The sequence below is a fragment of the Natator depressus genome, chromosome 4, assembly GCF_965152275.1.
Source record: "Natator depressus isolate rNatDep1 chromosome 4, rNatDep2.hap1, whole genome shotgun sequence".
In the NCBI taxonomy this organism is placed as follows: Eukaryota; Metazoa; Chordata; order Testudines; family Cheloniidae; genus Natator; species Natator depressus.
Window position 1 is genome coordinate 126,192,634 of NC_134237.1, and position 17,070 is coordinate 126,209,703.

Sequence of the window (17,070 nt, forward strand, 5' to 3'; positions counted from 1 at the left end):
CCCCAATAAACATCGAATTGTTTGCACCTTTGGACTTTGGGTATTGTTGCTCTCTGTTCATGCGAGAAGGACCAGGGAAGTAAGTGGGTGAAGGAATAAGCCCCCTAACATCCCCGACCGTGCATCCAGCCAGCTCTGTTCTCCAGTGCACAGGTGTGGTGGGGCCCTGGTCAATGAGGTGTCCGTAGGGGCACAGGCCGGGAGCAGTCCCTGTGCTCAGGAGAGCACAAGCACTGCAATTGTTCTTGGTATATGAAGGGAGAAACTCCCCACCTCCACGTACAACCTGGCTCATTATGAATGAGCTGCTCACTCTAGTGCTTTTTGTGGCTTCACAGCAGTGGCAAAAATTACAGCCCGAGCTCTGTTGGAGGCTGGTTTATGGCTGCTGTGCCACTCCTGCTCCGTCCCCTCACTACTCAGGAGTGGGAGAGGCTGGCGGGCAGCTCCCTGGGCGTGAGGATGTTGGCGCGCAGGCCTCACACACTTGAGGAAAAGAAGCCGGGCCCCTCACAGATCTGTGTGTGTGTCACACACACTGGCCTCAGGCCCAGCCACTCTGTCTGGGAAGGAGGCTGCCCATGGCGCTTCTTCTCTTCAAGGCCCTTTCTTGTATGAGCAGCCCGTCCCCGCCTTACACCCCAACCTCACCCACGGCTGTCATTCTGGATCTTCGCCATGTCATGTTATTTCAAACCCTGGTGCAGAAATGCTTCACTCTCCACGCCGGGGCTTTCATGTGTAACCTAATGAACCGGAGCAACTCCAGCACTGAATGTACTACCAGCGACAGCTGGGGCAGTTAGTGTCACGTGCTAGCCCATTCCACAGGTTTCCGTGTGTAAATTGCTGGGTATTCCCTTGATCATCTCCTGAAACCAGAGGCCTCCTACCCAGTAAAAACAATCATGCTCCCAGAGAGATAATTAACCTGTTCAGCACCACGCACTGGGAGCGCTCGAAACCATGGGGTTTAGCCACCGTCCTGGAGACAAATGCCAATAGGGCCACAGGGTGCTTTCGTTACGGATGTGGAGCGTCAGGCTATGAGACACAGAAGTGGTCATCATCCAGCAGTGAAATGGGTCTAACTGGTTATCTTTTAACAAGGCAATAATTTACTCTGTGCACATGAACTGAAGCCCATGTAAGGGTATATTTTCACTCGATGGGATTTCTACGCTAGCATTAGCATTTCACAGTACAGCTCCAGAATAGGCACATTCACTAATATCTTTTGTACTGACCAATGAGTCACATCACTAACTTTAATCTTGGAACTTCATGTATAACCGCCCATACCTGCCCTCTGCTTGCATAAAAATATTTCAGTAGGGTTTGTTTCCCCACCTAGTTCCTGCACAGGGACAATATTGTAAAACAGGGTCGGCATTTTCCTCACTACAGTCAGGTCAACAACAGCTCAGTTTGCTTTCAGTCCTATCTCATCCCTCGAGAACTTTTGTTTGGAGTCCTGTGTTCACTCCTCTGACAATCCCTCTCTTAGACATGGCAATCTACAGGTAAAATAATACTTTTTCAGGCTTTTTTCCCCTTTTTCTTTTAGAAGGTTAAGTGATTACTGTGGCCTCAAAAGCTGCTTCATCCTGTGTGTGATACACTGAAACCAGATCCCATTTACACAGTCCTGAAAGGTTTCCTTGACAAAAGCTTGAATTGGGCAAGTTCAGAGAGGCCAGTTGACAAAAGGAAAGAGAGAGACGCACACACAGAGAAGAAAGAGTGAGCCTGAGGGAGTGAGAGGCCGAGAGTGCTGTGAGTTTGCATTTACTAAATGGCCGTTCCAAAATCTGTATCATCTACTGAAGGTTTGCTTGCTGAACTGCTAGAGGACCCTTTTGCAATGTGAGGGAGACCCTGGCGCACGCCTATCTGGAATGCGCCAGGTTGCAGCCCCTTTTCCGGCTCCTCCAGAACCTCTTGTTGAGGTCTGGCTGCACTTTTCCCCACACCTCTTCATATAGGCACACACTGTTTGTGGCCCCACAAAGACGTGAGACCTCCTCGTCAACCTCCTCCTGGCACTGGCCAAAGTGGCCATCCACAACACCAGGAGGAGGATGCTGGACGGGGAGGTGCTCTGCGACTGTGAGGCCTATTTCCGTTCCTCCCTTGTCTCACGTATCCGGGCAGAGTTCCTCTGGGCGGTGTCCGCTGGCTCCCTAGACAGCTCTGAGGAGTAGTGGGTGCTATGCGGGGTTCTCTGCTCGGTGTCCACCTCTGAATCCCTAGTTTTGAACCTATGATCCCCACTCCCAACCCTGTTATTCCTTAGTTGTTCCTCGTCAACGGTTGAGTCCCGGGTCCAGTAGCTCCTCTCCAAGGGTTGGGGGCAGGGCCTTTAGAGCCAGGGGACCCCATTACAGAGTGCCTCTATGTTATTCAGACTTTGCATGACTGTTCTCCCACACACCTTTCGGAGTTTGCTTTGTAAATTCCAAGAGCTGCACTTTGCTACAGTATAAATTATGCCATATGCAAGCGTGAGGGAAACACAAGTTGACTGACTCAAAGGGACAGTGTGTGCAGGTCTCCTGCTCTAACGCTGTTTATTATGAAGATTTATTCGGTGTAATTAAAATTAAATAATTAATGACAAAACATCAAGCAAAAACTTGGTAGGAAGCAGTTTAACAGATTCCTTTCCTTGAGGAATATGTCACAGATGGATGGATAAGTCTCAGAGGTGCCTGCTGCATCCCCTTAACAGATAGAGTTAACGCAGTGGTTGCAGAAATGTCCAATTTATCATGATTGTCCACAATTACCTTTAGAGGGCACTTCTGCCACAAAGCTCAACTTCTGGCTCATGCCCCTTATGGGAATGAGGTCTAAAGACAGGTCTATGTTTGCCTTTTTTCATGTGATATGTGCAGAATCTGTCCTGTGAGATTTCTAGAAGTGTGGAATAGCTGAATCTTCCATCCTTTCTCTATAAAAATCTGCCATCTTCTCTCAGAATTACATCCCTCTTTACCAGCTTCCCAGGACAGAACAAGCACTGGGTCCTGGACCCTGTCTGCAGTCCTGTGCAAAAGATGCTAGCATGGTCCACATAATAACGTAATTAACTTTATGTGCATTATGTTTATGTGCGTCACTGCCCCCTGGTAAGAACTGGAACTACAACACGATGGTATCATATACCCTCTACTGCCAACAGCTGGAGGGGATTATCCTTAGCTTGGCGGTAGGAGCCTGTCCCTTTGAAACAGAATGAGTTCCAGCCTCACTGTTGCCATGAGGTTACCTGCTGGCCATGTTTCACAGCATGGTGGCTTTCCTGAAGTTGCTAGTCATGCATTTGTTACATTATTATATTTGGAATTTCCTATTTTGATGACAGCTTAGATCTGCCCTGTTTGGGCAAGGGTAAATTCTTGAATAGGGTTTTTAGACTGGATGAAATCTCTCAGAAATAGGTTTAGGAACATGGTGACAAATCATCAATCAAACTAAAAAAATTTAAAAAAGGGATGAGCTGTAGCTGGGTCATAAAAGCAAAAATGAGATCTGGCGCCTGACATGTCTGGGTTATCAGTTCAAATTCCTGCCCAGGCCAGTAGTGCCCAAAAGTTGTTCTGTTTCTCCACAAAAAGCATGTGGAGAATGGCTTGAACCAAACCCTGGGTCAGGGGACTCTCAAACCTTGGAGCAGTTCAGAGCCTTGTTTTGGAGCTGGTTTTTAGCAGTTTCTGCTAAGCTTATGACAAGATGAACAAAACACCTAAATGAACCTCCCCCTCGCCCAACCAACATAGCTATGCTGGCAAAAATCACTGCGTAGACACAGCTTATACAGGCAAAAAAAAGTCCTCTTGCTAGTACACCTTCCATCAATCAGGGAGATGGTTTAACTGGATACTGGCTGAAGGAGTTCTTTTGCCAATAAACTGCATCTTCACTTGAGGGCTTTGTACTCTAGCCCGACTTGGTGATTTTCAGAAGTGCTCAGCATTGGCCTAACTTTGCTCCTGTTGAAGCCAGATCTCCCATTTGACTTCAAGGGGAGCAGAGGTAGGCCGGCACTCAGTGCTTTTGGAAATCCCACTATAAATTTCAATATGTTTTTTATGGAGAATTTATGCCCAGCCGTACTAGGGCTACCCATGCAAAGGAAAGCCACTGCTCCTGGAAACAAGTACAAGGATATAGCAGACGCTCAAGTGTGGATCATCAGCTACATTTCCTGGGGCAGGTGGACACTTAATAAAGGAAGGGATCAGTTCAGACTGATGCATTCAGACGAGATTCAATTTGACATTTGACCATCCACAGATACAAATCGATCTGATCAATGAATTCCTTTCACGCTGCCTTTTCCATTCCTTCAGTGCAATGTGACATCAAGGTGGACTGCGATGGATAGTACAGAACAGGGATGTGTGGGAAGCCAAAAAAAAAAAAATCTGTCCCTTACCCCACTGCTTCCCAGAATGATCTTCGTATTCGCCATTGGAGCCTTCAGACACTGGGCTGTCCTTTCCTGAGCTGGCATCATCTGCAAAGAAAGGGAGAGAGAAGCTCTTAGAAACATCTCCTCCTACATGGCTGCCTTTGATAGGAGGTTGCATTGCCTTTGGGAGGCACTGTACTGCCGCAAGGCACTTAAAGTGCATTTTGCACTCACTTCCTGGTGCTAGCAGCCTGGCCAGTTTAATGAACAATTTTGCTTGCTGCTTTATGAGCTTTTCAGTAGGCTACTAACATGATGGGAGATTAATCAATGTTTCCATTAATAGCCGACAAAAGCCCTTTTGTTTATATTTACCGGTCACCGTTCCCTAGGAGGAGCTGATCCATTCTACCCTCCATGCAAATAATTATATACATCAAAATTACAGCTAATTAAACCCGGGAGGTGGGAGAGACTTATGTGATCAGTCATGTGGAGTGCAAGGAGTGGAATTCTGGCAACAGTTTTACTTTGCAGTTTCCATAAAAGATCAGGAGAGCGAGCTCGCTTATTGGGATCAAACAAACCTGGGAGAGCGCTGAATGGAAAGCTTTGGTCAGGAAGGCAACAATGTTGAGTAGACATGCTATTTTAAAAAAAAAAAAAAACTAAGAGCACTGGAATGAATTGGACTAAATTTATGGTCCATCTAGTCCTGTCCCCCTGTCATCATCATCTCTATTACAATAGCACCTTGAGTCCCCACCTGAGATCTGTGTCCCTATTGTGCTAGGCGCCGCACAGATAAACAGTAGGAGAGCTCCTTCCCAGTCTAAATGGACAAGACAAAGGGTAGGAGGAAGTAAATATTCTTGTCCCCATTTTACAAATGGGGAAACAGAGGTTCAGAGAATTACCCAAGGTCACATCACACGTCACTGTCAGAACCAGGATTAGAACCCTTTTTTCTGGGCAAAGTGATGACATCTCATTAACTATACCACAGCTTATCCCAGACAAGTCACTCAGGCCAGAATTTCAGACCTGGGATGGACCGAGATCCCTATTTCGGCACCTACTTAAGTGGCCTTATTTTCAGAGGTGCTGGAAATTAAGTCAGTGGGACTTCTAACAGGGAGCTTGGAGGGCTGGGTGGCCTACTGGTTGGAATGCTTGACTGCCGGCCCTTTGCTTCGCTGGTCAAGGTGCCTCAGTCTTTAAGGCAGTTGGGTAGAGGGACCCAGACCCTCCCTCTCCTCGGGTCCCAGCCCAGGGCCCTGTGTGAGTCAACCCCTGAGTACACCTCCCACCTGGGAGTCTAAGGGCCTGGCTACACTGGAAACTTCAAAGCGCTGTTGTGGGAGCGCTCCCACGGCAGCGCTTTGAAATGTGAGTGTGGTCGCGCGCCTGGTAATCCGCCTCCACGAGAGGATTAGCTCCGAGTGCTGTCTACACTAGCGCTTTAAAGCACTCAGACTTGCTGCGCACACCCCTGAGCCAGCAAGTTAGAGCGCTATAAAATGTAAGTGTAGACAAGCCCTAAATTCACTGCCCTGGGTTACTTCTTACCGTTGTCCCTTCATTGTGGGGCACGGCCCCTACAGTCCAAGTCACGGGGGTGGCTTGTCTCTAGTAGCACTCCCTTGTGGACCTTGGGCAGAGCCCTGCCACAGTCTCAGGCTCCCCTGGACAGGGCAGCCCTAAATTTTGCGGGGCCGGAACCACACAAGGTCTCTGTGCTTCAGTCACCCAGTTATTTCTTAGGGCTGCTGCTCCTAAGTCTCTTCCAGTCTCCTCAGCCAAGGAGATGGTATTATTTCCTGGTGGCCGCCTTGGCTGGCAGGCTAGTGACCCTTCCCCTCAGGTAGGTAGGCAGCGAGTTCCTGCCTCTTTGCCAGTTAGCCCCAAATTGAGTCAGGTTCTCTCCTTTTCTTCCCCCTCCAGGCCTGGCACTGGCTGCAGGTATAATGGGGCAAGGCCAGCTGGGCACAAAGGCTCTCTTTAACCCCTTCCATGCTGGTGGGCGGTTTCTCCTCTTCATCTCAGGACTGTTCCCATAATTAAAGGCTACCCAATCAGAGAGTTGCCTCAGTCATTGTGCACCAACATCAGTGATATGAGTGTAAATTCCACATGCAGCCCAAGAGAAATATGTGACCCTAAGGTAAGCGTATGGGAGAGACTAAGGGTTCAATTGTACAAATCCTGAAACCCACCTGAAAAGATCTGGAGGCTAGAAGTGAGGAAAGCCTTGTTCTAATCTCAACTGCAGAGTCCAGGGGAAATAACTCAGCATATACACAAGCATGTCCAGAAACTCTTAGAAATAATGGATCTAGTCTTTGCAGCTGTTTAGCAAGGTGGATAATGCTTAAACAGTACAGTGAGCTCTGGCAGAGATTTTAAAGAAGAACAACATATATTTAACCTGCTTGGCACTCGCCCAATTACTGCCACGTTGGAAAACGGTGTGTCTTTTTAGCACCAGGAGTTTTATGCTTGCACGTGCATTGCTCTCATTTGCTGCTGCGTCTTAAACAGCATCCAAGGAGAATGCCTGAGATGCCACGCAGCGCGTCCGTCCGTCCTCCACTCACCCCAAACATATTTTTCTGTTCCGTCTCTGGTTCTCTCAGCAAAGTTTCCCCAGAAGTACGTGCAGCTGTCACTTAGGAGGGAAAAGAAAACTTACAACCCGCTGCACTGCTGCCTTGGAACTCCAGCAGCTCACTGAAGCTGCCCCCACTCCTGTCACTGAGAACACAGAAGGCTTTCACAAGGGCTGTGGCCAGCTCACACCCAACCCTTCTGGAAGCAGCATGAAATGGAATTGCCTAAGGCCCTTAAAGGCAACATTGACTAACCCCTCTGCCCCTCAGTGAAAACATACAACACGGAGTCCTCCTCAGCTTGAATGATCAGCAGCCCATTCTGCGCAGACCCCCCCACCCCGAATGAATGGTAGGAAACAACGAACGCACTGCATCGTGCAAATGTACCTTTGCGACCTTTGAAAATTGAATGCAGTGAGTGTAAAAGAAAAGAAGAAGACGACAGGGGGAGGGTTAGCTCAGTGGTTTGAGCATTGGCTTGCTAAGCCCAGGGTTGTGAGCTCAATCCTTGAGGGGGCCATTTAGGGATCTGGGGCAAAAATTGGGGATTGGTCCTGCTTTGAGTAGGGGGTTGGACGAGATGACCTCCTGAGGTCCCTTCCAACCCTGATATTCTAAGAAGACAAACTGGCTCCTTTCTGAATAATAATCAAATAAATTAAGCAGCAGCATTGATTTTCTTCTGTAAATATCAATATACTTGGAAATAGAATCTTGCAACTTTTTTTACCAAATAACCAGGAAATCCCTTTGCACAATCAAAAACCATTTAGAGAGTAAGGAAGGGCGGGCGGGTGGGCAGGGGGGGAAGAAAAGCCAGGGTCAAATATGAAAGAATTGCTGCCCCATTGTTCATCTGCTGAACATCTTAAAAGTGGATAAAACGTTTAAGTGGCAATGTTCTGTCAATTATATCTTAATCCTACTCAGCTTGATGTACAAAGAGCGGCATACCCACCCTTGCCTCCTGCCTCATGTTACAGTATGTCAGCTCATGTGCAACCCCTGCTCTGCTTACACACACTAACTGACTGGCATTCTCAACACCACTTGACATGCTGCCAAGCCTTTGAAGTCAGCCAAATTGCTCCGAATCCGTTTGATCCTTTGAAGAAGACTCTTTGCTTGTTATCCAGCCAAATCCCAAACCTGTGGAGTTACCTACAAGACCCAGAAGAAGAAGGGGAAAAAAGTGGTGGGGGAGTGGAGGGAACAGAATAAAAATGAGTTACGGGAAAGATACTCAGCCCACAGTATAAATATCTCTTTGGGTGGAAAAGAAAAAAAAAACCCGTGGTAAATAATTACTGTATTTCACCAGGGTTTTTCAGATCCATTAAGTCTCTCACTGTCTGTGTTCGTTGGGATCATTGCACGTCTAAAACCAAAACTCAGTAGCATATTCTAAAGAAAATAAATAAAACATTTTAGACTTGGAGCCTCAGATATAGTGAAGGGCTTTTTGGTGGGTTGGGATTTTTTTTTTGACTCAGCGGCTTCACACTAACTGGAGGGTCATTACAACGGGATCTGCACTCTTCAGTGGAACAACCTGGGGCTCCTCCCCTGCCACGTCTCTATAAATTGAGCTAGATCTGAACTCACTATGAGTAGGTTCCTCTGTTTATGCACAGAGAACATTCTCCATAAAACAATCTCACTGTTCAGCCTGCTCAATTCTAGAGAGAGAGCCAAGCCATAAATCTGGATCCAGCTCTGAATTTCCTCAAAGCTCAGAGGTGTTTGCTTCAGCTCAAGCCTCAAGTTTGAATCTGGAGCTGAATGTTCCCAAAAGGCAGGAGTGGTCAGATTTGTGGGATTCATTTCCTCCTTGTCTCTGCTTGGTTCCTCTGGACCTGGGTATTTTAATGACATTGTTTGTGTTCTGCCATCACTTTTATGAATGGTGCTGGTTTGTATCCGTCATTGAGTTATTATCAAGGGGCATTATGTTCAATCCAACAATCATTTTCTCTATCCCGTAGCACCAATGTTTCTTGTGCAGCCAAGGAAATAAATCATTCAAGACATCTGATGAATGATGCTTATTGCATGGATAGTGGACCTGAAGGAGTTGCTCGTGTGAAACTATGACCTGAATACCAGCGATGAGCGAGGCAACAAAAGCAACCTAAAGAGGAGTTTTGGTTATATTCAAAGCTGTCAGAACGACCCAATAAATCAGATCATTACTACCAATGAGGTGGACTGCTCTGTTCACCTCCTCTTTAAAAAACACACATCATTACAGCTGGAGCAGATAGCCTAGCGGTCCATGTGCCTTATGTCTGTAACAGTAAAATTCAGTGTTGTCTTTCAGGTAGAGAAACTGCCTACCGTGCACTTTTTCTGTGTGCATGTTTTTGTGCAAGACCTTAAAAACTGAGATCTTGTCATTGTCTCCCTCCCTTCACCTCACCGCCTCCAGCAAGAACATTAAAGATCCATGACATCTGTAAGACTAATGGCAGGACCTGCACATTCTGCGATTCTGTGGCTGTGGAATTTGCCAAGCAATTCACCCTTGGTGACAGAATTGTGCTATTGAATCAAAGCTCTCAAATAAATAAATGAGAGAGAGAGAGAGAGAGAGAGAGAGCAGATCCTCGGCTGGTGTACGATTTAGGCCTTGTTTTTCTAACCCTCATAGTTGTGAAGATAACATTGAAAATGTGAGCTGAGTGTAAAGCAATGCAGCACTGTCTTCACAAGCCTGCAGAGAGCCCGAAATAAGAGCTCTAAGAAGTGTAACTGCCCCTGTGACCTAGTCTGGAGCCTTGGATTTTGTAATTCTATGGCCAGAGAATCTGGCATTTTTACAAGGTGCAAGAAAATTCATCATTTTTGCCACGGAATTTGCCATTTTACTGCAGCTGGGCTCCTGACGTTTTTATTTCTGCCTCCCTGCCCTGCTGGGTCCTGCCTTCTGCTGCCTCTTACTCTTCAGTTTTCCTACAGGGTGAGTTAATTGGATTGCCGTGTATGCTCCCTGCACTATTCCCAAAGCCAGACAGCAGGGGGGTCAGGCAGCCAAAAATGGAGTCCAGCCTGCAGCCAGGGAGCACAAAGAACACTGTAGGAGGCAATGCCCAGCTGAAGTTGGCTACAAGTTTCTCCTTCCTTTGGCATATATTGGGGGAAGGAGGTTCTGAACTGCAGTGCCTGAACATCATCACAGTAGCTAAAGGCCTAGGAGATGTGCCCGCTGGAGGGCACAGTGAAAATCCCATAATTAAAAACAATCAGTGACAAATTTTATGTATTTTCAACTATGAATGACTGTTGCTTGGGTTTATATGGTGGAGAATGGGAATGAAGAGAATTCAGGGGGGACAGAATGGATGAATGTTGCCACATCATTTAATAGTCCTTGATGCAGAATTTGGCCCCTTGTGTTGTGGACTATACAGGACCCTGATTGTGGGTTTGTCTTGATGCAGCGGCTGAAATTTCCCTACCACTTAGCATTATGCATCATGCTCTATGCACATTGTCAGCCTGGCTGAAGCTCTCCCCACTCCAGAGATGACTACATTTCTGTACAGTAGTTTACGTAGCACTTTGGGACCATATGGCACAAAGAGTGCCATATACAAGAAGGATAGTTTATTATTATTAATATTATTACTGTTTATTATTATAGCAAAACTGTTCCAGATCTGCCTCCTTCTTAATGTTAAAACAAATCAAAAGTTTTAAATGACAGTTGGGCTCTGAGGGAAACTGATGGGAAATATTTACAGGCTGTCACCACGCCAGGATCAGATTTTATTTACGCATGACTTTCTGAGAATGTGTCATATTAGCTAACAAGGAATGGCTTGTTTTCAGGCCAACTGCAGGTTCTGATCAGTCCTTCAAAGGGCAAAACAACGCCCCAATTTATGAAGCAAATATCTAACCGTGTTTGTCTATGATCCACAAAGTTGCTTTAATTTGTTATAATGCAAGACCAGTCCCTGCTTTGACTTGATGGGGCCAGCTTTGGAGCTTTTGATGTTAGAGGCCTTGAAAGCCCCATTTCACAGATGATCCAGCTTTGCATAAATAAACAAAGTGACCTTTGAACTCAGGCCTGAGACCTGAGCACACTTCAAAGCGATGGAAGGGGGTGATGGGGAATGAAGTGATCAGCATGCATCATTAAGGCAGCTCCCGCTCAATGCTACAGCAGTACAAGGAGGTGTAAATAAAGGGAGAGAGGCAGGCGGGGAGGGAGTGAAATGAGGGGGAAATGGAAAGTGATGTAATCCAGTCAGGCTTGAACAAATATAATGAGGCCTTCCCTCGTGGAAGAATGAACGAGATCTCCCCCCAAGTCCAGTTTACAGATCCACTCCCTCATTTACCCAAATCCAAAGTGAACAGTAAACCACATCTGCACCCTGCTGTCCCCTGAAGCTGGAGACGTCCAGTGAGAGAGCTACACAAACAGAAATATATTTGCTTGTTTAGGGGGGGCGGTGTGGCCGTGTCAGACAGGACTCACCCCGCCTCCTGAATTTAGGCTTGTGAGTCACCTGGTTGGAATTGACATGAACATCACTCAAAGAAGAAAAAACGGTTACTCACCTTCCCATAACTCTTGTTCTTTGAGATGTGTTGTGCATGTCCATTCCAATACCCACCCTCCTACCCCTCTGTTGCAGTAGCCGGCAAGAAGGAACTGACGGGGTGGCGGGTCGGTAGGGCCCTATTTTGAGTGTCATGATGGCGCCACTCCAGGGGGGACCTGGACTGACCCAACGGATCGCAGCGCTTGGGGATCCTGGGCTGGAGCCGATACAAACGGCGCCGTGACCCTCGGTGCTGGAGCTGTGTATGTCGGTGCTGAGGCTGCTGGTTCCAAAGTTGTCTAAACCGGAACTGATGGTGTTGGGGCTGTCGATGCCGAGGCTGTCGGTGCTGTGGACGTCAGCGCTGATACCGCTGGGGCTGGCGTAGCTGACGCTAGTGGTGTCAGGGAGCGATAGAGCTACCCCCAATCCTACCAATGACGACGGTGCCGGAGGTAATACGGAAGTGGCCAAGGCCACCGCTGCAGCCCTGGAATGCGTCCATTCGATCCACCTTTGGCCTTGGTGAAAGGCCCAGAGAGTCCAAGAGGTTGCCACTGCGTGGGCCACGGTGCCAGGTAAGGGTGCCGGTCTCATGATAACCTGGACCATCTACTTCTGCTCCTATGAGATGGATAGGTGTCCGACTCTGACGTCCCTGAAATGAGGACCACGGAGGAGCGGTACTGCGAGGTGCTGAGGTCCGCGCCGAGGGCTCGGGGACCGACGAGGCTGCTGACCCTGTTCTGGCGCCGGGGAACAGTGCACCGGGGATGGAAACCACCAAGCCATCATTGGAGGCTTTCCCCTTGATAGTGCCGGGGGAGCGACCAGTGCCGGCGACCTCTCCTGTCTGGGTGGAGAGAATGAGCTGGAGGAGGTCCCGCGCTGCCTCAGATGCCTCTGGGGTTGGCGGGAGGTGAAGTTGTCAGCTCGGCCTCAGTGAGCGAGAAGGGTCCGGACTCAACCGCCCTTCCATGGGGGCAGGAGTCGACTCGACCGTCTCTGGCAGTGAGGCTGAAGTAGTGTGGCTGGGCTTGGGTCTCACAACGGCCAGCTCCTGGGGTCTAGCTGGGGCAGAGTGACCCCTCTCCAGCCTCCTCTTCTTCTGCGGCACCAGTGATTGAGACTGGGGCCTGCTTGCGGCATGTGAGCCGCAACTGGAGCCACGACGGTGCCGAGAGTCCTTGTCTTTACTCGGCACGGATCCCTGTGCCGACGGTGCCGGGGCACTGCGAACTGGGGAGGAGGTACTCGGCGCTGGGTCTGCTGATCCGGGGTCAGATGGGGGCCGGAGTGCTGCTTCCATTCGTAGGCTCTTCAGGTGCTGATCTCTATCTTTCAGTGTCCTGGGGCAAAACCCCCTGCAGATCCTACAGCGATCCTTTTGATGGCTCTCCCACAAACATTTCAAACGCGAAGTGTGAGGATCGCTTCCGGGCATACACTTGCAGCAGACCTCATAGGCTTTGAAGCCAGGAGACCGCGGCATTCCCTAACGCCGGGATAGCGCTGAGAGGAAACCCTTCCAAAGGAAACTTAAGAACTAAGTAAAGTACCTACTAACTACTTAACATGAACTACAGAATTAATGAGAACTATACATAGACTGCCAAATGCGCTTTTCACGACAAGAGCAAGGGGAAGTTCCAGCTAACCGTCAATGGTGGTAAGAAGGAATTGAGGGGGTGGCGGGTTGGTAGGGCCCTATTTTGAGCACCAGGATGGCGCCAGTCAAGGAGGGGCCCAGACCGACCCGACGGATACTGCTAGGGGAAAAATCTTCCGGCTGCCGTGCACACGCATGCACACCCCTGATTGGAATGGACATGAACAAGCACTCGAAGAAGAATATATTTGCTTGTTTAGGGGAGGTGGACTGGGGGCCTTAACATGAATTAGGGGAATTTTTGCTCACATCGGTGTCACCAGCCTCTTGAGGAAAGAGTGAGGGCTGAGAATGCAACATAAAATTGCATCTGATACTGTAGTCAGAAGAAGTGCTTAGATACAGTGTTCATGGGAATTTTATAGAGAAAATGTGGTTTTGCCTCATTCCAAGAAAATAAATAACATAAATAAATAAATAAATATTAGGCCATATCTAGTCTATTCCAAACCAGTTCAGCCTTGTTTACATAGCAAGCCAGAGATGAATAAAATAAGTTGTGGACAGAATGGAAACAGATTTCAGAGTAGCAGCCGTGTTAGTCTATATTCTCAAAAAGAAAAGAAGTACTAGTGGCACCTTAGAGACTCACTTCATCGGATGCATGTAGCTCACGAAAGCTTATGCTCAAATAATTGGTTAGTCTCTAAGGTGCCACTAGTACTCCTTTTCTTAATGGAAACAGACTTTCTGAAAATCTTTTTTGTCAGTCTATTACCACCATGATGGTGGTGCCTAGTTAGCATGGTGATTGGCGCTTGGGGGACACACAGGCAGACAGTCGCAACTGCATAACACTTGGTAGTTTTTGGCTTACAGAGATTAAACTGATCCTTTCCCCCAGATCTCCTTAGTGTGGATTAACACTGGTTGAGTTTCGTTTGGAATTTCAGATTTCAATTAACCCCAAAGGCTCAGTGACATTCATGCAAATCCACTGACATGTGATTTCCATCTGAAAACCTACATCAGCTAGTAACCTTATTGGGAATCTCATGATATCTGCTGTTTTTCTTAAAGCCTTAGCTCCTGGAGGCATGGGGTTACCTGAGAATCTCAGCTTTCATTTTCTTAAAAAAAAATTCTAGCCCTCATGGCTGGGGAGAAGAGTCTGAAAACTTAACCTGAGTAAACTGTAAAGGCTCAGAGAAAGCAGAAGCCAGATTCATGACTCTTGAGCCTTGGGACTGACAATACTAATATCAGCCCAGTTCTGCTTGAAACCCGAGACAGGCTCAAGGTGCAAAGTTTGGATCTGGATCCAGTTCTGAATTTCCTTCACACCCAGGGATGCCTGGGTCTGAATTTGTGGTTGAGCTCACGGTAGAGATAGGGTCAGTAACAAAGTTTTTATCTGAACTTCTCTGTGTAAGGGGTGCTCAGATAGTTGGGGTCTGTCTCTGATTGGAACTCAGCCTGGTATTAAGAAACTGGTTCAAGTTTTCAGTGTCAGGAAAGTTTTCCATAGCTCTTCCAATAACCCTTCTGCTTCCTCTTGCCGTCCCCTAACCTATCTATCAACAGGGGCAACGTGAAGGGAAAGCACGAAATGACTTTAGTATGGCCTTTCTGTGTTGGGAAAGGTGCAGTGTAGCAAAAGGATTAGGAATAGTTAAAGAGAAAAATAAGGAAAAACCCCTTTTTCTGCCCCAGCCAAACAAAACCCCTTAACATGAAACAGACCAAACCAGGCAGCACATAGCCAAGGAACACTACAATGTTTTTAAAGAAATAACTGAAAGGTTACTGGCAGAAAGTTTGGCAATATAATGGGCACTGAAGACATTTCTGCTTTTGGCTCTGACTGTGCCAAAAATAAGCAGGGTTATTGATACTCAAGCCCAGAATTTGCTAAAAATAAAACAACAGTTTGTGTTAATGGTTTGATTGAATTTTAAGTGTTATCCATTTCTGTGATAATTTCCATTCAGAAAACTGATTTTTCCTCTTCCACAGGCCTGGCAGGCTCCCTCAAGTCAAAATCTATTACAAAGGAAATGATTTCAACAAATCTGTCCTGTCATATTGAGAGGAAGCAGTGTGATCTAGTGATTAGAGCCCTGGACAGGGAGTAGGGTGACCAGATCGCAAGAGTGAAATATCAGGACACATTGGGCGAGCAGGGGGGGCGGGAGGGGGGGGGAAGGGGAGGGGGAAAAGAGACAGACACAGGTGCACAGCGCAGCCCTGACCGGAGCCAGAGGCATACTGGTTCACCTGGTCCTGTGCTACCAGCGTGCCCCTTCCTGTTGGGGGTTGGCCCATGCTGCACCACACAACTCCCTTCCCCAGCACTCCCTGGATCCACTATGCCCAGAGCCCCCCCTACAACCCTTCTACCACAAGTGCACACACATCCCCGCCCAGCTCCCCCCTGCCCACAGCCCCACCACAGCTGCCCAGCACCCCACACAGAACCCCCCACTTGCTAGTTTCCCAACACACACAGATTTTCCCTCCCTCCCTTACTCCCTCCCAGTGCCCTTCCCCACAGCCCCACCACCACAACTGCACAATGCCCCACACAGACCCCCACTGCCCAGTGCCCTGACACACACAGATCTCCCCCATTGCCCAGCACCCCCCCAAAAGGCCCCCACTGCCTAGCACCCCAAAACACACAAACCTCCCCCACTGCCCAGTGCCCTCCACACACCTCCCAGACACTCACCATCACACCCTGCCCCCTTCCCTGGCCGCACTCACCAGCCCTGCTGGGAGGTCTCTGGCTCCTAGGGTGAGAGCGGCTAGGGGGGTCTCCAGACTCTCCACATGCTGTGCCCGCCACAAGCGCAAGCTCCGTGGCTCCCATTGGCCGGGAAAAGCACCAATGGGAGGTGCCGGAGCCGCGGAGCGGGGCTTGCAGGCACCGGCAGCACGCAGAGCCCCCCCACCCTAAGAGCCAGAGGGACCTGCCAGGGGGTGAGGTGGGGAGTCCCGGCGGTGCTTACCTAAGGTGGCTCCCGTCCAAGGAAGCATCCGGCAGGCTGGTCCCTCTGGCTCTGAGGGTCACAGCTCAGGTCGGGTGTGGGGGACGGAGGGATCTCTGCCTGCTCCCGGCGCCTGCAAGCCCCGCCCCTGCAGCACGCAGCACTCCTGCTGGCGGGCGAGCGCCGGGAGCTGCCCCAGGAAGTAGTGAGTGGCAGCGCTGCGGCTGCGGTCCGGATGGTCCCAATATCGGGACAAAGGGCGTCCCGACTGATGTAAGGTCGGGACGTGGGACAAGTCCCCTAAAATCAGGATGTCTGGTCACCCTAATAGGGAGTCAGAAACCTGGGTTCTATTCCTGGCTAAACCAATGACCCTCTACAGGACCTTAAGCAAGTCACTTAAACTCTATGGCTCCTGTAAAATGGAGATAATGATGCATAGATCCATTTTGTTATCTATGGATGTAAAGCTCTATATTAGTGCTGACTGTTATTACTCCACATCTCAGTATGTAGGTGAATGCAGATGCTGCTGCAGGTCCAAATACAAATGCTTCCCAGTGAAGACTCCAATTTGCTTCCAAGTTTCCATACCAGGAGGGGGGGAGTTTTCTCTAGTTCTGATCTATTCGCTCCAGCAATCACTAAGGAATGCTGTGGTGTATTGTTTTGGGCCTGGTTAAAAAGCTTTGGTTTGGACAAGAATTATCTGTTTCCTTCAAAAAAATTAAATGCATAAGGTGGGGAGATGAAACACCAAGAAGGCAGAGGAAAATTTTAGGGACATCAGTAGAACAACTACATGAATAATAGGATGCAATTAGTAATATTTAGGTTGAATATATGAAAACTTCCCCATGGCGACGTCTATTAGTCTGTGGAAGTT

General features: G+C 48.4%; 1 protein-coding gene across 2 annotated transcripts in view; it reads right to left on the reverse strand.

The window, feature by feature from the left end:
* FGFRL1 (fibroblast growth factor receptor like 1) overlaps positions 1-17,070 on the reverse strand; it is a 243,943-nt gene that overhangs the window by 14,827 nt on the left and 212,046 nt on the right. For both annotated transcript variants that reach the window (XM_074951863.1, XM_074951864.1), the window contains exon 4: positions 4,442-4,522. In XM_074951863.1, coding sequence (XP_074807964.1) covers positions 4,442-4,522 — 81 coding nt within the window. The remainder of the gene's footprint in view (positions 1-4,441; positions 4,523-17,070) is intronic.